The sequence below is a fragment of the Bombus flavifrons genome, chromosome 2 (genome assembly GCF_040668555.2).
Source record: "Bombus flavifrons isolate JBK064 chromosome 2, iyBomFlav1_principal, whole genome shotgun sequence".
NCBI lineage: Eukaryota > Metazoa > Arthropoda > Insecta > Hymenoptera > Apidae > Bombus > Bombus flavifrons.
Window position 1 is genome coordinate 6,022,564 of NC_138443.1, and position 23,886 is coordinate 6,046,449.

A 23,886-nucleotide genomic window follows, 5' to 3' on the forward strand; every position below is an offset into this window, starting at 1 on the left:
TAATGACATTTTTTGCGTTAATCTTGCAGTAATATGAAAGTGTAATTAATTCGTATTATATTAGTATATCGTATTCTTTCCTAATGTCAAATTTTTTTGGTATATATAGCTAATAATATAGCTACCATAAGGTATGCTATATATTTAGAAGAGGACGAGTCTGAAAAAGATCATTAAAATTATCTCGTTTCATTATTTTATTGACCACACAGCCTTAAAATCTGACCGTACACATGTCATCATACGCCATGTCTATACGCGTACATGATATGTGGAATGTTCGAAAAGCACCGATTTCTTGTCAAGGCTTATCATTAATTGCGAACTCTGTATTAAATATAATTCTATTATACCGCAGGTTTTATTCGTGAAGAAAAGTATTAATAACATTATATATTAAAAATGTCTAGATTTCTTTCTTATTTTTTTTTCTAAATCGTTTGATGTGTCTTGTCACGTTATCGCATATTAATTTCTGTGTAGAAATCGTTTGTTTACAAGACGAGTCGAATAATAAACTAAAATTATAAATACATCTAAATTAATATTTGATTAAAAATATTGATATAGTAAAAATACATGTATGCGAAAATATTACAATCGTATAAATTGTAGATCTATAATTTTAAGTTTATGTAAACTGATATGTGCAGTGGTATAGTTTCTCTGTTAACATTTTTCTTCACGAATTATTTTTTATACCATCTTTTTAAACAACTTTTTTTAAATATTAGTGGTTATGTCATATTAATTTATTAAAGTTTATTGGTATTTATATGTGTGTATATTTATGAATCGTTTATAAGTGCCATTAGTTTTTGTAAATATTAAAGGTGCGGTTAGATATTTTTATTTCAAGAAGTACAGTTTATTTATAACTGCCAATTGATTGCATCATTTAAAACAGAACATTAAAATGATCAGAAGAGAAAGATGAAAACAAAAAAGAAAGAGGATGACATAGAAACAAAGTAGAAAATTTATATTATCTTTTCCAATATAAAAATTATCACAAAAATAAAATACTTCTTATCGTGGTTGTTCGTATTGTTAAAGAGTTTATACATAAAAGTAGCTTATTACATAACTTATGAGTTATGTGTAGTTTGTTTAATCTGGCGTTGCAATATGAAACATGATACGGAAGTCATGAATTATTTCAAATTATTTTTGCGAAATAGCATTGCGAAATAGTATTGAAAACTTATTTTGCAAAAGATTCTTATTAATTTATTAAGTTGAAAATATACGATATTTAAGGTATAACATAGAATTAATCCATAAATGAATATATTAATTATAAATAAATTAATCTAGGAATAAATAAAATGTCTAAATTATTTACGCATCTTTTACTGCATTTCCAACTTAAACGATGTTAATTATCGTCCCACCGCATGTAGATATTTGCTTTTGTAAAAAATGTCAGGCTGTTTTAATGTCAAATGAAACGTTTTTCAATATATTAATACAGTAAATTATTTTTAGTATATAATCTTTTTTTACATATGTATACACCTCAAATTTCAATTGTATGTTGGGAAGTGTAATTATTATATTATGAAGTTTTATTGAACAATAAAAAGCTATCGTTGTCAAAATTATTATATCGACAGTTATGTCTCATAAAAATTATGGACCAAGTGTCAAATACGTTCTGAAACATACATATAAAACAGAAAATATTGAAAAATAATAAATTGTATCGATATATGGTGAATTAGAAAATAATTTTTAAGCAACCCATTGTATTTAAATATGTATGATAAATTCACGTATTATATTTTATTGGAAAACAGGGAAGGGTTGGATTCTAAACAATTGAAGTGAATCTCTTTTCTATATTCCATAAACGAGTATCAACTACATCGTAAATCTCAATACAAAAAATCGTTGTTGTAAAGTCCCTAACCGCGAAATTATCGACAAATGAAAGAAGAAAAACGATGAAAGGAACTGTGACAAGAACGGTGATTTTCCAGCATTCCATACCGACGTTCATTATGTTACATCGCATCTGTCGATCTCACGAAGCTGGGTTTTCGCATTGGTAAATCGCTGTCTTATTCGAAAATCGTCGAACGATTAATAGCAAGCTCAAGGAGAACGACAGATGATATTTATAAGATGTTTTACTACGTGCTACTTATTATAGTCGTTTCTTATATAGTTGTATCTGTAATTGTATAGCAATTAAATAAATATCCTGAAACTCTCGATCGTGTAATTCCGTTTTATTTTTATCTTTCGTTCCACCATGGTGCGCAATAGTACCGATCTTCTGGTTTCTCTCTTTTCTTTCTACTATATTTAATTACGAAAATTTATGTATTCGGTGTATTTTTTGAATTTCTTTTGTGATATATTACGATGTACCTGTTGTTACTTTCGTTTTTTTTTTGGTGCTGATCTATGCCCACATTTTGTCGTTGCATCTTCCTCTTTTGCAAAGAATTGGTTTCTCCCTTTGCCTTAGCAGCTCTCTTTCTGGTCTTGCCATTGCATCTTTCGCAAAGGAAGGACGATGGAGCGAAAAGTTACGATAAAAAAATAAGCAATCGCTTTATATCTTACCAGTTACCGACTGACACGCATATGTATTTAAACGTTTTACACGTCAGGCGCTTTCCTTTTACGGACAGGAAATACAGATTACATTTTTGCTTGGTTTAGTATGACCCTCTGTGGCGGTGCTTTTTATTCCGTTCTGGTATATCACGTCTTTAACGAATTCAAACTTTCATAAAAGCCAATAAATTTCATTCATGCTTTGCTTGATTCGATCTACGTGTTTTAAATTCCCTTTTTCGGTTAAATAATTATGTGACTTATTTTCGCTTTCACTTATACTTCGTATTTAAGGTATAATTGATGCATGTTATTTAACACTTTCATTGATATTTATAACTTTACGAATGCATCTGTATTACAATTTCATTACTTCGACATTCATCATGAAATGCAACATTACGTGGTTGGTTGTCTTGCTTTTACATAAACAAGAAATATATTAACGTCGATTTACTTGGAACTGGAACTTTCTAAACTTTGGATCTGAATTAAATCGAGGTGACGGAATAAGTAAACGAGATTTATTGAATGAAATTGCAATCTAGGTCGGACTTACTGTAAGTTTGTCAATAATCTACAAATTATATTTTGAAATGTATAATGTCTAAAATGTGAAACTTTTGTAACTTTGCATTGAAAAACGTTGCTCTGCCTTTCATCAAACGTTCGATACATTAAAAATATTCGCTTAATCGAGTTATGCGTGATTACTTTCTAGGAACATTTCTGTTGCGTTCACCGTGAGACTCTCGCTATGTTTCGTTAAACACATCGTCAGAAAAAATGTTCCAAACATAGCAAATATTTCGTAATTAGCAGTGGTCGGTTATGCTGCAGTAATCTAGTGTACTTTACAGTTTAGTCACGAAGCTGATATTCTCATAATTGATCCACGTGTATAAGTTCCGTATGTTAAAGGTTATCTCAAGTTTAAAGTAACTTTAAAGTTTCGGTGAATTCGAGCCTACCATAATACTTAATCGATATTCGTTATTCATTGCAGTGTTGTATTTGCGGCACATGCGAACGGGGCCTTTAAACAGAAACTCCTCATTCTTATACGATTTAAATTCATTTTATCGATTGCCGATATCTCGCGTGCATATTTATCTACATTAATTTACTTTCCGGTGAAACAGATTAAGAAGCTATTAACTTCCTTTCTAAAGAATTATAGGATCGTTTTTAATCGTACCCTTACGTATATATCTAAGTTTGTCAAATAATTCAAACATACAACGATAATAGAATAAAAATAATCCTCTATTGATAACAATAGGTACATCAATACACTGCTAAGTAACAAATCTTCATTTTCAAAGTAATATATTTAATTAAATAGTGTAAAGCAGAGTCGACAATACTTTCATTCGTTGAAAGCGGTGTTTTGCTATCTTTTCTACCATTTCAACAATAATCGACTATTACTGGAAACATTTCAACAAGATCCACTACTTAATGGTTGATCTCTTGTTGCACTCTGTGTAAATGGAATCTTTTCATAAACTATAGTCATAAATTCTAATTTTTTCATTAATCGCAATTGAAACCACAATGGGTCCGTCGTAACTAAATAAAGAGCATCGTATCATTCTTTTTCCCCCCCTCCATTTAAACGTAAATTACATATTTACAATCGCGAAGCGGTCTCCGTTGGCACTTCAAAACAACGTCACAATTCCTCGACCCCGTTCCACAATTATTAATGACACGAAGAAGAAAATGCTTCGCTTTCGTTACAGCAAGTAAGGGCAATCATATATGAATTTGAAGGAAAAAGCAACAAATATAACGCAAATAATTCAACAATAATGATAATTCAATAATTCAATGCACCATGAAGCTTTTATAGCAATACTGTGTCTTCCCTCCTATGCATTTGTTACAGTGCTTTTTCCCGGTGCACGTCAAGAATCTTATTCAATGTTCTCCAAGAATTTTATCTCGAGGAGAAGCATTTTTATTTGAAGTTTTTCGATATTCCGAAAAGTCGACGCTGAAATTTGTATTCACCAGCGATCGTAATTCTCTTTATTATTAATTATCGAGTTATAATTGTCGTTCAGCCAGTTGACGCGGAGTTAGAGAATTTTGGAATAGGAACGAATAATCGTATTATTGTTTTTAACTAGATCAATGCTTTTGATATTAGCGGTATTATCTCCACGTCTTCCGGTGTTTGCATACGTTCTATACAAGAATCGCTCCAAAATCGTATTCTATTCGTTTATTTATTAATATATATATATATATCTCTTTGGAGAGTTCTATTAATTCTCCGAATCCTGTGTATTATAAATATTAAGAAATAGCGATCGAAGCAAAACTAAATATTCTATTTTCTCTTTTCCACTATATCTCCCTCTCTCTTGTTTTCCTTTTCTTTTCTCTTTCCCTAAGAGTAGAGACTGATTGAAAATTATATTAAAAGATTGTTCCCGATTATCGTAATTTGTTGTTCGACGAATATTTTGGAGAGATTCTTGTATTTACACAACGAGCGAGATAAACACAGTTGCGAGTGTGTCGCGTGATTTTCGATATTCTTTTGACGATTAATTCACATTAACTTCACCAAAACCGATGGTTTTTGTGATCTGACAGGGTCGTGCGAAATTTTCGCAGCACATTTGTTTGCATTAAAAAAGAACCGAACGAGTTAAATGGAATACAAATTTCATACGTTATTTTTTAACTGTAACAAACTTTCATTGAAATACTCTTGTTTCGTAAAATACAAATGTATTGTTCAAAACAAGGTCCTCCGTAAACATTCACGTAGATTAGCTTTAAGCTTTTATCATTGAAGACAATGACCGAAATTGAAAAGTAGATAAATCAAAGATTAAGATAAATTTTCATGTACTATACTTTAGTGAGAGTTTTATTAATTGTTGATAAAATATTCAAATTTGCTCGTTTCGGGGTAAGTTTTCGCAACTTTTTCATATCAAACTACATGCATTATAAAATATTATAAACCAAATGTTTTGCGTGGGATTCGAAATACACTTAAGTATCAAGAATTCTTCTTTCAACTTTCCGATTAAAAGCATTGATTTTCTATAGTACGACCCTGTACAGCAATGTTCAATAATCGGCAAATTAGCTTTGTATTTGACTGTTTCATTTTCCTCCTCCCTTTGCCACCTGGTCGGAAATCTTAACAACTATATTTATATCGTAAAGCATTTTGTATGCGTTTCTCCCGCGATCGTTTGCCACTGCGATCAACGAAGACGCGATCTACGCTCGAAGAGTGAACGATTTAACTCGATTTGCTCGAACGAGATCAATGATCCTGAATTTATCCTCACTGTCCATTATTTTTTTCAGCGAATAATTGTTTCTCTGAATAGTATGAATCCATAGCTCTATCAATATCATCTTCAGAGGAGTGGGTATTATTTTGCGTGTTTCTGTTACGTGAAAATCTTAAAACTTAAAATACGAAAGCTTAAAACTTACGCAATGAACTCGAACTGATGAGGAAGATCGATAATCTCAATTTGTTCGATGTCCAAACGAAAAACAGGTGTGGTTTCGCTATCGAGTCGAACTGCGTTCAGAATTGATCGGATAATTAGAAGTAGCTCTTCGTAGTGCACGCCTCGTACTGACAATGCCGACACGTAACACGGTTAGACGACTACTAGACAGAAGTAGACGGTAACATTTCACACGGTGTATACGCAGTGGCATCGATCGCGGGTGGACGTGCCGCCACTCGTTTCAAGCCTAATATACATCGAGTATTAGGTTTACAAAACAGATACCCTACTTCATCGTAGGGTTTCAAGGGGTGAATCAGTGGTTTCGCAATGGAGAAGGACGTGGGGCATTTGGATAGTTGGAGACGGGATTCTAGGAAAGTTGACAGGGCTGGGAGAGACTAGTTTTACTCCCTTAATTTGTGCCAATCGGCGATCTGCCTCTGCGGTGAGCTACAAACTTCCCTCCAATGATTCAAAGCGGATCCTTGACAATTCGGTCCACCGAATTCGAGTCGTCCAATCACCTAAAAAATGTACAATTATGTGCATAATGTACGAGAAATATATTTTTTGTCGATTCTATCTTGTTTACAGAACAGTTTACCGAACTACGACTTCTCTGAAATTAATTGGTTAATAGACAATTGTTATAGTTTCTGGAGTGTAAAAGACCAATCAGGAGATAAGACGAGACGTGTTCAAAAGAGATTTTAATTGTTCTTCGATTATGTTATTTATAAAAATGTTGTATGTATGTATCATATATCTACTTTGACTTTAAAATAGAAGGTAAAGTAAGTGGCTGTTATACAGTATAAGCGTATGTCTAACGGATAGAATAATTACGTAACTAATCAGTTTTAAGTTAATTTCGTCATCTCGCAAGAAGGATCTTCCACTTGAAAGCTGGAAATTCTGAATAATTTACGAAATAATCGGTGATTTATCATTATGTATATTTCCTATTAAAAGCGTTTCTCATTATTTCGATGTGTAAACGTATTAAAATCTTTCAAATGTTCAAATTCATATTGTTATTATATTTTTTTAATTTTATATTATTATTATATTGCTTAGTGTTCTTTGTAGAAAAACCGAAACTAAATGATCTGCTATCAGCTTTGTTTCGTTTGATTTTATTTGATTAATCAAATTACTATTTGAATTTATTCGGTATGTCATGGATATAATTTGACCTAATTTCATAGAGTATTTCGTACAGCTAAATAAAAACGTGACATGCGGTAATCATTTTAAAAATTCGAATTGTCCACGGATTGATTTATCGATCGAATGAGAGTTCGCCATGCTTAGTTAGTGTTATGTTACGTAAGAAAATTATGAAAAATCACGCTACACCGTGCGAGTCTACGACTTTCAGTCGCGTCACGCTATACCTGTCTATAGTGTTACAGTTTGAGGGTCGTACAGTATGATACGTACACACGCATCACTGTATGCATGTGCATGACTTAATTGTTCGATCAATCGCATACATTTTTGTTGACTAACACTAGTACGAACGAAATTACCTAGTAGGTATATTCCTAGAAATTCTTAGCTTCGCGTTTTGCATATTGCGAGAAGGATTTGTAACATAATACTACGTTACATCTTAATATCTTTAACTGTAGAAGGAATTCTTAGGTTTTTTTACAGACCTCACGAAACTGATTTTTCTCTCTTTGATTTGCTTTTATACGTTGCTTACTGAAAATGTAACATTATAATTTAAAATTATAATCTAAAATTTAACTTTCAAATTTATTTTAATTTTATTAAATTTTAATATTATAACTTTTAATTTAATTCAAATTAGATTTTCAAAAGATTAACGAATGCAAACGTTACCAATAATTACATACTATATAACGATTATTAAAAGGTTTTATTTTCATTTGAAAAAAAATTATTTAAAAAATTTCAAACTATAACTAAAAGTCATGAACCAGAGAAATTATCCTAAAGTTAATTCCAAAATTTTACCTTCATTAATAAAAAATCACTTAAAAATACACTTCTAACTAGGATAGTAACGAAACACTAAATAATGCAGTGATTATCCACATATATATGCATTACCTATAGATCGTGCGCGTGAAAAACAAGTTAGAAATTGATCTTTTGATGAAACGCAAGCAATGAATGGTTTCATGGATGGTGTACAAAAATTGACTAGATAATTCGATGGGTGGTTTTGAACACAAAATATAAATACACGAAACTTTATCGGTAAACTTACTATATCGAAAATTGTTAATTATCGTTATTTAACTGGAAAACTATTAATCACATATGACTGAGATTGAAATATTACTGTGATATCGAAAAGCCGACAAAACATTTGTTTTACAAATATAATATTTCGTTCGTAAAGGGATGAAAAATAAATAAAATATCTACTCTAACTGCTATATATGTATATAAGAATATATTAGTAATTAAATTATAATTTCTAAGGAGATAAATTTGCAAATGAAAGTTGAGTTGAAAGCAATTGAATTTACTGATCAAAATGGGGGAACGAAAGTGACACGTAGTAAGCTAGAAACGGGGTTGAAGGTACGTACCTCGTTTCTTGTAACGCGATCCCAATCGATCAGCATAAACTCGAGGCTGACGTTGTTAAGACCATCAGCACCGTTCGGAATGTCAAAACCAAATGATTCGTTAAAGACCGGACTAAGAGTGCGTTTCTTCACGCGCGTCTTCCTCTTCGCTATGCGCTGAGAGTTATACAAAAGATAGATCTTGACGTATGGATCTGCCAGCCCAGTCACGTCCATCTTCGGTAAATTCTGCGCCTTCAGCACAACCACCGTCAATCGGCTGTTGATCGGTTGCCAACAAAGGGAGACTAACAACTCACCCCTGCCTTGTGATTGAATCTATAATCACATACATGATTTCAATTTTTCTTTCACTATAAAATATAACGTTCTTTTTTGACAAGTAAATTGACAAGTCATAAAAAGATAGAGATTTTATACTATTTGTATAGTTATCAAGATATCATTTTTTTTAATTCCTTCAACGCGACGTTTAGAGTAGCTCGTAGGAAAGAAAATGCAAAAAGTATTTCTATTGCATCGCGCGTTCGAATTTTATTGTATTGAAGCTCGAATAACGCTTTGTTAATAATAATTAGAACGGAAAAATAAAATTGACCGGATTTTTAGCCTCCTTTTTTTCCTCTTTTTCATCCACTTTTGCCACATTAACAAACGTGTACCTTTTCCTATTGATATTACGAAAAGCTCTCATGGTTTCTTAAATGAAAATATAGCTTTGGATGATCAATCTGTTTGCTAGATAATTAATTAAATAAAATTCGTTCTCGTATCTTTCTTTCTTTCACGAGGAGCTGTAAAAACGTTAATATACAAATTACGTTAATTTTTTGTAATTTCTATTCTCCGCATTATCTTTGTTCGAACGTTTAACGAACGTTTGTTAATGCTAATTGTGAAATTCGACAAAAATTGCAAGCTATTAGTAGAGTAACTTGAAAAAGTTAATTTTTCATTAGTGTTTTGTTTCTTACCTTTAGACTCCTAGGGCATATTTTTCGACACAATGATATCTCCTGGTTATCAGCGTTCTCCAAATCGGGCACCGATGAAAGTGCACATGTCAGTTCACCGATAATATCGTCCCGAGAATATCTATCGAAGCTGAGCACTATAAAGTGCAAACTGATTTTCTGTGAACGATAACGAAAAAATACGTTTCGATGAGATATCTCGATTCGTTTTCTAATTAATCTAATCTTTATGTTTATTTATATCTTGAACTCGACTAATTCTAAATTTAGAATATTTATGTCCTGAACTTAATTCAGTTTGAATTTAAAATATTATATACAGGGTGGTTGGTAACTGGTGGTACAAGCGGAAAGGGGGTGATTCTACGCGAAAAAAGAAGTCGAAAATATAGAATAAAAATTTTTCGTTTGAGGCTTTGTTTTCGAGAAAATCGACTTTGAATTTTCGCTTGGTACGCGTGCACTTTATCACGTCTCGTTATAACGTATCTCACTGTAGATCGTTGTCTCGATGGAAAAATTAAAAAAAAAAAAATTAAAAAAAAGATTTTTATTCTATATTTTCGACTTCTTTTTTCGCGTAGAATCACCCCCTTTCCGCTTGTATCACCAGTTACCAACCACCCTGTATATTACAAAATCTTCATTCTCTTTTTTATCTTTATAAATTCATCACATATACATCTTTTTCTATGGACATAGAATAATCAAACATTTCATGCAACGAAGTCTAATTAATAACAATAACATATAATAATAACATATATCGAAACACGAAACGATAAAAATATTTACAGAAGTATTAACGCAGCTTAAGCAAGAAATATTGTACTGTATCGTCACTTTAACGTTATAGTCATTAGTTTTAACGTCAATTATTTGTTATCACTTCGTTTTGAGATGACAATAAAGAAAGTAAATAATAAAGAAGTAATCTCAAGCGAATTATTGGATGCCATTGTAATTTCACTTTCGATCGTAATTCTCTATTGTCCATAACAAACTCTTAAGATTCACGCTCTTAACATTCGAATACCATTTAATTATTAACGACAAATTAAAGTAAAAAGAAATAAACAAATAAAAATCTGTAATTTAATTGTTGCTTTTTAAAAGACAAAAAGTAGAAAGAATTTGTTACCTGAAGCTGGTCCTTCGATATTCCAAAGAACGTGAAATCTTCATCATAGACGGGGTCTCTGGTGTTTCTGAGTACCCTGGTCTTCGCTTGGTGTTGTTTATCCGGCAACAACTTCAATTTCACATAAGGATCGCTGGTAGCTCTCGCAGGTAGACCCTTACAGTTCACCACTGTCACTCCGAGTGCATTTTGTTCGTTTACGTACCGCAATTTGAATACCAATTGACCCATATCGCCTTTGTTATTCTCTGTTCCGTGGTTCTTTTCACGTTCTGTTTTCTCGTTGTTCTCAATTTCCGCCTTGTCCCGTTCATTCTCGATGCTTAGAGTAACCTCGCCAGAAGGTGTCTGAGCCGGGGTGCCTGTAGTTGATTGAACGAGCAACCGATATTTTAATCATCGATAACCCAGTCTATTCTAACATGTTAATACGCTGGTTTAGGAATAATTTCTACCGAGTACATTCAGTTATTTAGTAATTTAAAGTAATTTCCATCAACCATATTCATTATTTTACGTGGTTAGTACTTTAGAATTTATTTGTCCTAATTTCTCGTTGTACAACAAAAATTTTTCCTTCCGCGACTACTGTCTTTTATGTAGAATTGGAATAAATTTTAAATGAACTTCCAAGAGAGGACGAAAGTGTCGCTTCTAAGTTAAACCGTAGCAAACGTCTTTCAGCTACCAAGGTTGTAGAAAGAAGCTTATATATATATCTTCACTCGTTTCTTACGACGCGATACCGGCGGCTAAATAGTCAAATGTTTGATAGTAAAAGTAAAAATGTTAAAATTTATCCGATTCTTGTATCCAATTACGGAAGTAGTAACTGGAATAATAAATTTTGTACAAGTTAAATGGTTATCAACGTGTTACCCCTTAACGCTCGTGTTATTCAGCTAATCGTTCAAAGCGCACAAGTCCGTGTCAACCGCCAACCAACCATTTTTAATTCATTCTTCGTACAGATAAACAATCACGTTTTCGTATTTATAAAAAAAACGCTTACTTTTTTCATTTCCTACCTTGTGTTTTGCATTTTGTCGTATTATAAATGTATGATATAGAGTTAAAATTACAGAAGAATGCATTAATATATAGCCAGGAAATAATTCCGCTGAAAACAAAATTGTGCATTTTCGACCGACTTGATTGTCAGATTAGAAAGGGGCGTTAATAAACGTACTTGAACGAAGATTTATACCTGTACCCTGAGGTGTTCTTGGCTGTGATCCAGGATTCGACGACTGGGATCCGGTCGGGCTGGGCGTCTGTCCACCCGAACCAGGAGGACTCTTGGCTAGTCCGGTCGGGCTGGGACTTTTCTTCAGGTAGTGGCTGGTACTACCGGGACTTTTAACTGCTGTCGGTTTTCTGTGGGGCGGCCTGAACGCCAGGGACTTGTCGGAGTTCAGCTTGGTGTGTTCACGACGTCGTCGACAAAGCCACCAGGTCATGGCGACGGCGCAAAGTAGGAAAACGGCTCCTATACATAGTGCGACTACGGTCGTCGTCGACACTGAAATTCATGCATATTTTTCCTTGAAATTCTGTTACTTTTTACTTATCGACAGTTCACTGAATTTTTGTTTTTAATACGCATTTCGCTTGTGAACGATCATTATAGAGGAATTAGTAATCAAGTATGTGTATTTTATGTTTAAAACTACTGTACTTACATGCGTATATGTAAGTATATGACGTTGCAAGATATCATCGTATTTATTATAATATTTTGTAAATATGTGTCGTATCTTTTAATTTTCTTGCTCTTAAGACCTCAACTTACGACAAAGATTAAACACATCTTTCTTCCCTTAATTTAACATTCTCAGTTTTATATTTTAACCTACTCTTCTCACTGATTATAAAAGAATATTTTTTAATTTAATTTTTTATCGCGTGTTTTAATTCCATTACGCGCTTGGATGCAAGTGGCAACCGGTTGTAGTTAATGAGAACTGCAGGCCAGGAAAATATCTATCTAAAATCTGTAGTTATACTTTTTGCGCAATTAGCATCGAAGAAATTAATTCGTGCGAAGACGAAAATACATATCGATCAGAGAAGATTTGAATTTCATAGGAAGGTTAGCCTCTCATTGCTGACTAATAGCAAATCCTGGCAACGTTGAATCATCGTGACAACGTGCGCGTCTTATTTGTTAGTTTAATCAAACCTCGTAAACGTCACGAATCGATCAAAAATAAGACGAGTTCCAATAAAAGTCACGCGATGTTGCTAAAATACAATTTATGCTATTTTTATATCTGTCTTAATAACGTTTTCGTTGAAATGTTATAAGAAACACTCGAATTTCATCCCTTATTCAGGGTGCTGTGTTTAAGTTTATACTCTATCACGAATAACATGGTCATCAAATTTCCCTATAACGAGTTATGGAACCGTATGAGTTCACAACGTCGACTCCAAAACATCCCAAAACAGCATCAATCGTCGAATCTACGTATATACGTGAACTAATTGATACTGATAATACAAGCATCGACTGACAAATATCACATGTTGTTGTGTGTCATTAGCCGTAAAATCAATCATCCTCCACTATATGCATACATTGTTGAATTGAAACAATTTATTAAACCATTCATCAACCATTGCGATTACATGTATAATTCTAAAGTAGTTAGTCTACGTTGACTCATCTACAAGCAGCTAACGGTACGAAACAACGAGAACAAATTCGAAAGTAATTTACTTTGATTCAACTACAAGCAGCTACAAACAACGAGAAGAAATAAAATAAAAGCGATCGCAATCGATGGAAACACCCAGTCACGAAACGCACAAGATTACGCGGTGTAACAGCTGTCTGCGGTTATCGGCGCCACGATTTCCTCGATCCCGAACCAGTGTCCCATTCGAATCAGTCGAATGGCATCTTCGAAATCGAATTATCCCCGAAAGAAGGAAAAGCGATGCACGATGGTGTAATCGCGTAAATCGAGCAAAGAGCTCGGAATTGTGGTTGTGAAGGAGGATCGATGTCGGTTGAATCACGAGGATTGCCCGGTTCGAAGAAGATACGCAAAAAAGGCTAAGGCAAGTCGAATTTCACGTAAACGTAGTCCACTCACCGAAATCGACGGGTCGAATCACAGGTCCGTCTTCCGTCACTCCTCCGACCATGTTCGGCCACGTTTTCCTCCGTCTATTTGGACGCTTTTATCCGCGTAAGTTACTCGGCCACGACGCACTGAACGAATATTTACGGCGTGCGGACCGTTCGTGGTATTCTGAGGCGACCATCGGACGAAATGCTCCGATCAATAGTAACGTCCGGGGCTTGCGCGGAATAGACGTCGCTGGAAAAGGAACCAACGACGACCACGACGCCGACGATCAAGACGGTGACGACGACCATGACGCCAGGGACAATGCTGTTTCGATGGTCGTACGACGAAAGAAGGGCCCCCGTCCCTGCAGGTAATGAAGGATTTCACAGGATGATGCACTTGAGGGGAAGTGGCGCAACCAGGGGTCGAATCGACGGGATATCGATTGTTGGAGTAGCTTGGTTTTAGAACTGATATTCTGAGAAACGATAGGATGACTAGTTTTTATTACCCACGAAGAATGACTCATGATGGAAGAGGGATTTCAGGGAAAAGGGAAAAGGAATTAAAAGATTTGTGCGCGTTTCTGATAATCCTGGGATTTTGAAGCCCGAGAGAGTTAGGGTGGTGTTTTGTTTTTGACGTGTCACGGTGAGCGTGATACGATTGAGAAAGAGTTTGGAGATAGCGAGGACTGAATGATAACATGTTTTATGTAATTTTGGTTTAGCGTAAAGATATTTCCTTTTTCTTATTTTTAGGGTCGATGATTCCCTTCTATATTTTTAATATAATGTTCCTTATGTATATATGTTCCTTTTATCGTTTAGTCATTATGTTGAAAGCATATTCATACAGTTTTGTAACCGTCAGAATATTTCATCGTGAAATTCATTTTCGTTTTTGCAATGTTACCAATACCGACCCGGGGAATGTACTGATTTTTAAGGAAGCAATAGACAATATCTATCTATATTTATATTTGGGCGTGGACTACAGGTACAATGGACCCTTCTGCATGAAACTGACGTACTTACATATTTATAATTTAAATGTTTTGTTTTAACAATCTTTATTAATACGTTTTGAAATACCGATAAAAATATTGCGATATAGTAATACCGAAGAAATTATTATATAAAGACTAATAATATAGAAATTTTGCATGTTCAGGAAGAATTATGCCGCGATATTTTTAATTATTTACTTCGGACGATATTATTATCATATTTATATTAGTTATGTTTATTAAAGTTAATTTATTTTCACCCCTTCGGTAAAATGGAGAAAGCATCAAAGTCGAAGGGAAAGGTGAGACTAAAAGTAAAACTGCAACTTTAATCCACTTCGCGCGAGTTCTGTTTTGAATTATCGATCTACATTACAGCTAACATACGGAAGATAAGTCTCTATGAGTCATCTATCGCCTCAAACCTTCTAATTAAGCGAATAAATTAACATTCGTATGATGGCACGAATCACGCATAAATTGCGAATTTTATGTTACTAATTAAATTAAAACGTCATACTTTTTACATTTATAATCTCAGAAATATATGTCAAATATACGTATACAAACAATTTCTTTGTCTAAATTGAAGAAATTTGTTAAAACCGCCCAATATTTTAGAAATATATCTTGCCTTTTGTAATGTTAAATTTTTCTTCGTATCAAATTTGTCGAAAATTTATTCATACAAATATCACTTCCACTGGATCGAAATATCGATGAAGGCCGTGTTGCGCATACATACGAGTGTATTCGTAACTGTGAAATAGTTTTGAGGATCGAATACTAACCTTTTCATTCACGTGGACAGGTTCGTATTTTCTGTGTCCGAAAACACAAGCGATGATGTTCGACGTGAAAATAAATTTCCGTAAAATATCGTGTACGCGGAGCGCGACACGGCGCGTGCACATCTACTACATTTTTTAAACGAATTGGGATTACGTGAGTGACAGATAACTGCTCTCATTTTCAAGCTTTTATAGAAATTATTACTAAATCTTCAACGATCGCGTAAATCTTTTTTTTTTTTTTTAGAAAAGAATAGAATAGATTTTCAATCAAAATAAAGAAGTTCATTCGAATCTTATTAATAATTGGTTTTTATATATACTTTTTACGTAAATGCATTTCTTCAAAAAGTTTATCTATAATAATTTTGTACTTTTCTATTTATAATTTTCATTTGTAATCATTATTTTATATCGATATTTATTTTTACTGTTTGACGTTTTAATTTTTACTTTTATCTTTAAATCACTCTTTTGGTATTTTCCCCATGATTTATAAAATATCATGGTGTTAAAAATAAAACAGTTGTATTTGAAAGTAATTTCTAAAAATAGCTATTGATTTTAAATTATTGGTATTTTTAGCGACATATCATTGATAGGAAATTTAGGACCTCTTTAAATACAAGCTATATTAAGGACTATCGTATAAACGAACTTCGATCATTCCGTTAATTATAATTTAAGCAGATAACCGATAAAAGTGATGACTCGTTTAATTATTTTAACAAATTGGAAGAGTCCGACCATTTGAGGATAAGTGTTAGCTTTATTATCAGCCGTCTTCGTCAATTACATCATCGCTATCTTATCTGTTATCCGCCTATGACGTCATTGGACTTGAATAAGAGCATGCGCGTTTCCATCACGAGGCTACAGCGCCATGATACGTGAAAACACTTTATCTGGGCGCATGTTTATCCACGCTTAACCAATGGGGCCAACGTAATGTTGTTACGTCATTGTTGATAAAACGCGTGTATATGGGAAACTTCAAAAGTGGCGAGCATAATTTTAAAAGTACTAATATTCAGGAGCTTATAAATGGTCATATAAATATCGATAGTATAATATTCTTCCATAATCGTCGTATTTTCACGTTATCGTTGACGCAGTGTGGATATACAGGATGCTTAAAAACTGGAAAAAAATGTGTACCAAAATGATGAGGGAAATTATTTGAATTATTATCTCGTTTGTTTTGCTTTCTGCATTACATATCTTTTACGAAACTTCGTCATTTCAACTGCATTGATAGAAGCACATATGCACGTTAACCACGGAGCAGTTGTATCATCGATATAATATCAAATACTATAATATGTAAAATAGTGATAAATTGAAAAGTGACATTAAGTTTATCGTTTACTATTATACTGCACCTTGATCTTTTTTATCGCTTCTCAGTCTGATACCAATGATCGAAGTGCAGTTGAATAGCACATAACGAATCAAATGTCACCTTACTTTTTATCACTGCTAAGCCTGATAGCTAAGATCAAAGTGTAGCAAAACAGTAAATATTGAATTTAACGTCACTTTCTAATTCTCTTTGAATCATAACCTCTCTTTTAGATTTTTCAGCGCGAGAGTAACAAGCGCCGTTGTCAATAATCCGTTTGAAATGACCTGTAGCATCGTTCTACCAGCACTGCGTCAGTTGGTATGTGCGCAGAAGACAAATATCGAATGGTACGTAGTAACGTGGACTCGTAACTACGATCAGACCGGCTTTTACGAGCGGCTCGATATAGTCGCGCTGCGTGTGCTCAGTGTGTGGAACAAGAACGACGGATGAACGACCGTATGTTGGATGATCGCACATCTATCCCAGAACGTCACTGGAATAATTAATAAATAAAGAAACAAAACGAATTTATAAATCGAGTGACCGCGAAAGGTGTGACCGTGTCGCAACAGACATGGGATTAAAGGATTTCCGAATAATCTACGACAATCCTTGGGGGACTTATTATCCAGGACAGACCGTCAGTGGAAATATCATCGTGGTATTAAACAGTACGAAGAAGATTCGTGGTATGTTATGCATATTCGAAAGTATTGTCGAGTGACTCAGTCAGACGATGTTATTTCCGGATGAGTAATATGTGATAGTATATACTCGATTAGTAATATCTAGAGATCGACAGGTGTTTCTAAGTGTTCGAGATACGCGACATTCATATGGCTTTCTTATTGGAAATACGGCTATGTGTCGCCGGACAGATCATGATGTGTAGTGCATTTTGCAGATTCGAGGATATATGCCGTATTAGAAAATCAGGAGAGGTAGTGGCAGTAAGAACGAAGAAGTAACGAGAATTATTTGTAGTATTCTTCGTTTAGTTTGATAATTTAAACGAAGAAAGATCTGTAATTTAAATGAAAAAGGTCTTTGAAGAATTAAAGAATGACTATAAACATTTAGAAAACATTTTACATTTAGAAAAGTAAGTTTTGCTCAAATTTAAATAGCAAAGGAATAAGTGAAATTATTTAGTATTTTCTATTAAGAAAATATTGTTAAATTATTTCTCATCTGTAAGAACTCTAAAAAGTTAAAGCGAATGTGGAACAAAGAACTATTACTTGAGTGTGGGAGAAACTATGTATAATATTAGATGCATTCTCCGTATACTGCTTATGTAGGAGCATGTTCTATTCTAAGTTTCCTTCTAATTTCGAAATGATATTCGATGTATATTGTCGAGCTCCTGTCGCCGCATTCCTGTGGAGAATATTTTTTTCTTCTTTGTGGTAAGGTGTAGTTTAATTATAGCACGACTATACACACCCGCACAGTGGAAATGAACAGTGGCGATCGGCCGTGGAACACTTGTTTTCGTCACGCTGTATTGTATTACTATATTATATGTAACAATATTCTTCTAATTACTTTACTATAGCTAATATCCTATTTTAGTATTGGTACTATTTATTTAGTATTGGTATTTCTTTGCTGTAATATTATTTAATATCATTATTTGCTATTGTATTACAGTCTCTCATATGATAGAATATTGTTATTAATTTAATTTTTCTGGAATTTGTATATATTTTTATTGCTTATTTTTGCTAATTATTTTTATGATTTTATGCCTTATCACCTTTTATTTTTGTAACATTTTTAACAGATCACGAACGTTTCTTCTATAAGCGATGCTATTTATATTTTAAATTTATGTCAGCCACATAGAAATATTTTATAGGATTCTCTCGTGGTACGATGTTCTTGACATTTATTTGACGTTGATGTAATGTTTTATTAGCATCAACTTTGCGGTTGGCTCGTGGTTAATTTTACACCATTATCTCATTGTTAATGGTAATTTCAAAAATGTGTCACTTTCTGTTTAAACCGAGCAATGTGAAACGCCTTAAATAATTGAAAATATGGAGCTCTGATAATTTTGCTATTCAGAGTTATCTGAAATCGAGTTAAACGTTAGAACCATACAAGGCAATGTATACTATCACATATTATATACACATTTATATCATACGCAATGAAATCGAGTAACAAAACTATTTAATTTCAGTATTAAATTACATCTATATTACCTAAAGCGAAGATGTGAAGAAAGTAATAATCAGTTTTCAACGTTCACAAAAACAATACCTCAATCTTATTCATATTGTATCGGAGTACAATTGTATTCAATTGTACTTAAATCAATATGTGATTTCAATTAGATAAATTTAAAAGCCATTACCGTATGCAGTATGAAACTAAGATTGATAAATTTGAACTATATGTAATTTCTCTTTATAGTATAGAATGTCATATGTATACGATATTCTATAATTTATGTAAGAGGAATATCAATTGATTAATAATAATATCTAATAATTTCATTATTTCTCCAGGCATATGTGTAAAAATAAAAGGTGTGGCGAATACATGTTGGACAACAGACAAACAGGATATGGATGAGAGAGGACAGTACAGAGATGGAACTCAGACGGTCACCGCACATGAAGAATACTTCGATACAAAGTATTATCTTGTTGGATCAGCTTCTGGTAAAATTTTACCTTAAATTATTTCATTGGTTAGAACTTTCATTGGAAAAAGTAATAAATTTTCTTTAGGAGGTGAAATCGAGATACAAGGTGGCGAGCATAAATTCCCGTTTCAATGTATCCTACCTATGAATTTACCCAGCAGTTTCGAATCCGATTTTGGCCACGTTCGGTATACAGTCAAAGCGACTCTGGATCGCCCTTGGAAATTCGATCAAGAAGTAAAGAGCCCCTTTACAGTAGTGTCGCCTTTTGACCTTAATCAAGAAGTAAGATCCTTGGTACGTATTCACCAGAAAATTCTCCATTCAGTGAAAATTTAGTGAACGTTTCACGATTGAAATTGAAGCTACGAATAATTGACATTCGTTAAACAGTTATGGGAACACTCAGTTCCTTAAAATTTAGCATACATTTCGAAGTAGAAAATTAAATCGAGAGTGAAAATTTTCATATTTAAAATTTATAAAAATATCAGCAAAATTATGTTTCATAGTTTAACTTTTGCACATACAGTTAATCTAGTAAAATTTTATTATGGTATAAAGAAACGCATACATTTTCAGGAAAAGGTGCAAGTAGAAATGAGTAAGACGTTTTGCTGCTTATGTTGCGGAACACCATCATTAACTGTTAACTATTCGTTACCAGTGAGGGGATACGTACCAGGTCAAACAATGCCAATAAAGGTGAACGTTGAAAATTTGTCAGGAGTCACTGTGGAGACTGTAAAATTCATTTTGTGTAAGGTATATACAGTTTGATGATGCTGATAAATATGCAATATCAGTGAAAATATTTCGAGATAATAATGGAATCACATGAAGTCTAGATCGTGACTTTTCGGGCTACCACACCGACCACTGATACTAAAACGGAGGAAATTGTGATAGCGGAAGTTGCCAAAGGACCCGTCGAAGGACGTGGAACTGCAGATTATGAACAGAAGCTCGATATACCTCCACTTCCTCCATCGAACTTGACGAATTGTGGAATTATTGATCTGGAATATAATCTTAAAGTCGTAGCTTGTGTCTCAGGATGGTTAGTATATGTTACCTTATGCAGAATATATTATTTGCGAATTAATTAATTTTTATATACGCAAAAGTTATTAATTTGTATACTATTAATTTTACTATAAGAGAATTTTTTTTAATGTTACATGTTTCAAGTGAAATTAAATGCATGCGCTATTACATTTGTGAAGCATTATAAATAAATCAGTGCTATTCACTATTTGTATGATACGATGATACTATGACTCATTGAGTGATCTGCAAAGAATGGCAATTGAACGACACAATGGAAAATTGGCTCTATAAAACCGATTCTAGTTGCTCGTAAAAATGTTTTTGAATGAGTTAGAGCGGTTGATTCTATGTTAGGTACCATCGAAATTTGACGCAGAACACCCTTATATTCGTGGGCACGGTGCCATTAGTAAATTATCAAACTCCAAGTGCTCCATCGGCCGAAGGATATCCACAACCCTCAGAAATTGGATGGACGACGACAGGAATTCCAGTTTCAAGCGTTGACGGAAGTCCACCATCGAATTTGTACCCTAATCTGCGTAAGAATATTTTCATATATTTCTTATAATTATATAGTTTTAATGAATTAAATTATTGTATTCTAAGAAAGGATATAGTTTAACAGTAGTTAATGTATAAAATTATATAGCTCCACCATCGTACGAAGAATCAACCAATGGTGCTAGAAGTCTGTGGGAACGTGGTGAATCCGAGTATATTTTTGGTGTGTCGAATCGTTTCGCGCCAAAATATCCCGTGTTCAATTTTGCGGCGAATCAGTAAACAACGAAATAAAATAATTTGGTGCTTTGTTTTGAGAAAGAAAAGCGAAAGTTATATACGCGTTACATATTACAGTCTGTAAAACAGTTTCTAGGAGCTTTGATCAAAATTAGGAGCTCGCGATTGTGTATGTTGTTTAAATTGAATTAAGAGTTGTTCAAGCACGTCTTGTTTAACTTTTTTTTAAAACAGAAGAATGCGGGCAAAATAATTAACCAAAGCAAATCCCAAGAAAATAATTATTTAAAGCATAAGAATGACAGTATAATTTAATTTATGTAATTTCTCATTAGGGATATTACTTTTTGATTGAAATGCGGGTTAGGCATATACCACTAATGGCAAACATTGTAATTAGTTTTGAAGGTTGCATTTCTGTAATGAAGAAATCGTTCTGATTAATTAAGGCGCACAATTAGAAAATACTCAAAATGCAAAAAAATACTATGCATATTTTTCTATGATATTTTTCGTAGGAATGACTACAATCTAAAGCAATATTTAACATTTTTAAACTGCCGATACGAGAACATTTAGCTTTTATGATAATTTGTTCGAGTCACATTTTTATATGTATTTAATTATATGCTATCATTAGTTATATCAATATTATGTGTATAATGAAGATACAAATCCCTAAATTTGTATTTGTATCTATCTTGTTGTCAATAAAACGTTTTTTTCATATATTTACGATATTTAATTATATACTGTTGAATTATATTAACTGTCATTATGTATATGTATAAGTACAGGCTTGACTTTATATGCCAAATTGATTAAACGTTATAATGATACTGAACTATTGCAAAAAATTCTACATAAGTAAGTAGAATACAATTAGGATACAATCGTTTACTGTGCAGGCATTAGTTTCCATTCTAAGATAAATATCTTCATTAATTTGATATTTGTAAGTATACTACTACACTTGATTAAGTTTTATTTCATATTATATTTCCATATAATAAAGTAATCAATTTTAGAGATAAATAAATAAATCTCCTATCTATAATTTTTGTCCTTCGTGTGTTATTATTTTTTATTATTGTTATTTTATCAATATATTTAGTAAAATATACGAGTAAAACATTTCGGAAATGTTATATACTATTACCTATAATTCTTGTCCTTCGTGTGTTATTATTTTTTATTATTGTTATTCTATCAATATATTTAGTAAAATGTACGAGTAAAACATTTCGGAAATGTTATATACTATTGCATGCTCAACAGATTACAGTTACATTCATCTCATTTCTGACCTTACTTTTCAGTTTTGTACTTATAAAGTCCCAGTTACTCAACCTTGTTTGTGCAGGAATGTTCTTACCTACTGCAGTTACGGTAGACGCGTAAATGTCTGTCAGAGAATTAAACGAATAACTCTCTCCAATAAATTAAAATCAATTTCTTAAATTAAAAATGAATTAAACAAATGAAATGAATTTCTTCAAATAATTGTAAATTAATCAAAATTTTTAACGAACTAAAATTTCCCGTTCTATCGACGCCTTTCATGCGATTATAATTACTTAAAATCTTAAGTTTCAGTATATGTAAACTATAATAGTATATAGAAATTTATCAATTAAATTAGCCGATCACTTCTTTCGTTTATGAATCTAATTCCATCGAAAAATGAATAACATAACTGTGTTAAAAATAAAAACGCTTTATATCTTATTCTCTGGTCACGACATGGGCGTCCAAGGTGTCTATTGATTTCACGTTAATCATGTTTTGCGGAAAGATCTCTATCGATAACTTCGTCATATCGAGGAATGATTCGTCACACACGGTATTTCTTATCTATTTGCTGCATCTACACAATGCATGACTCGATATCGTGCTGCTACATTTTTATTGCGGAACGGATTCTATCAGTGGCACAACGTTAAATTCGATTCAGGGGTCGCCTTATTTTTTAAGTTTCAACTTTAAATCGATAGAACCGTTGTGTTTCCCCTTTGATTTTATAGCGGAATTGTGTATTATTTAAATCGAAATGAAACACCGGAGAGCTTGTAGGAAATAATTTTTGTCGCTAACAACACAATTATTATTTGCAATTTTTCATTTGAAATGAACTCAAAAAGATTTTCTCGTATTCACAGTAATGAGATTGGCTCTTAATACTTGTTCTTAATGAATCTGTATAAATATTCTCAAGTTCTTTCGTCAACTGACCACTACTATCCCGTCCACTCCTCTCGGCTCACTAAGCCTCGATTTGCTAACTGGCCGCGAACTCTCAGAAGTATGATGCGTAGCTTTCAATTCATAATATAATATATAAAAATAAGGAAATATAAATGTTTCCTTATTTGAAACTAGTAATCAAACAAAATAATTTCATCCGCGTTTTTTCTTCGCATATCAATTATTTTTCGTTCATTATTTTTAGAAACAA

The 23,886-nt window shown here is 32.9% G+C and overlaps 2 protein-coding genes and 1 long non-coding RNA gene across 4 annotated transcripts; 1 reads left to right on the forward strand and 2 right to left on the reverse strand.

The window, feature by feature from the left end:
* Positions 1-179: 179 nt before the first annotated feature.
* LOC138189895 (uncharacterized) lies at positions 180-5,837 on the reverse strand. The gene is made up of 2 exons (XR_011176149.1): positions 2,377-5,837; positions 180-1,657 (listed from the first exon to the last, which is right to left on the reverse strand). It is a non-coding gene; the product is annotated as an uncharacterized LOC138189895 (long non-coding RNA).
* A 519-nt stretch (positions 5,838-6,356) lies between these two features.
* Syt4 (Synaptotagmin 4) lies at positions 6,357-14,062 on the reverse strand. Its single transcript, XM_069129229.1, has 6 exons — positions 13,852-14,062; positions 11,958-12,272; positions 10,751-11,112; positions 9,610-9,768; positions 8,636-8,953; positions 6,357-6,589 (listed from the first exon to the last, which is right to left on the reverse strand). The coding sequence occupies exons 1-6, from the start codon at positions 13,901-13,903 to the stop codon at positions 6,470-6,472; spliced, it is 1,326 nt and encodes a 441-aa protein (XP_068985330.1). The 5' UTR covers positions 13,904-14,062; the 3' UTR covers positions 6,357-6,469.
* A 3,186-nt stretch (positions 14,063-17,248) lies between these two features.
* Positions 17,249-22,386, forward strand: LOC138187940 (arrestin domain-containing protein 17). 2 transcript variants are annotated; one of them, XM_069129243.1, is made up of 7 exons: positions 17,249-17,667; positions 19,498-19,653; positions 19,723-19,934; positions 20,220-20,402; positions 20,486-20,697; positions 21,042-21,229; positions 21,340-22,173. In XM_069129243.1, exons 1-7 carry the CDS (start codon positions 17,553-17,555, stop codon positions 21,471-21,473), a joined length of 1,200 nt encoding a protein of 399 aa, XP_068985344.1. In that variant the 5' UTR covers positions 17,249-17,552; the 3' UTR covers positions 21,474-22,173. The 2 variants fall into 2 exon arrangements, with proteins under 2 accessions (XP_068985344.1, XP_068985353.1); XM_069129252.1 differs by lacking the exon at positions 17,249-17,667 and adding an exon at positions 17,774-17,928 and having other exon boundaries at positions 21,340-22,386.
* Positions 22,387-23,886: the final 1,500 nt, after the last annotated feature.

Bases quoted from the DNA above. Each gene is read 5' to 3' on its own strand.
- LOC138187940 (XM_069129243.1), top strand. From the start codon at position 17,553: ATGGGATTAAAGGATTTCCGAATAATCTACGACAATCCTTGGGGGACT. The intron at 17,668-19,497 runs GTATGTTATGCA...TTATTTCTCCAG, and splicing joins CAGTACGAAGAAGATTCGTG to GCATATGTGTAAAAATAAAA. The intron at 20,698-21,041 runs GTTAGTATATGT...ATTCTATGTTAG, and splicing joins GTAGCTTGTGTCTCAGGATG to GTACCATCGAAATTTGACGC.
- Syt4 (XM_069129229.1), bottom strand. From the start codon at position 13,903: ATGGTCGGAGGAGTGACGGAAGACGGACCTGTGATTCGACCCGTCGAT. The intron at 12,273-13,851 runs GTGAGTGGACTA...CATGAATTTCAG, and splicing joins GATTCGACCCGTCGATTTCG to TGTCGACGACGACCGTAGTC. The intron at 8,954-9,609 runs GTAAGAAACAAA...ATGTGATTATAG, and splicing joins TATGCCCTAGGAGTCTAAAG to ATTCAATCACAAGGCAGGGG.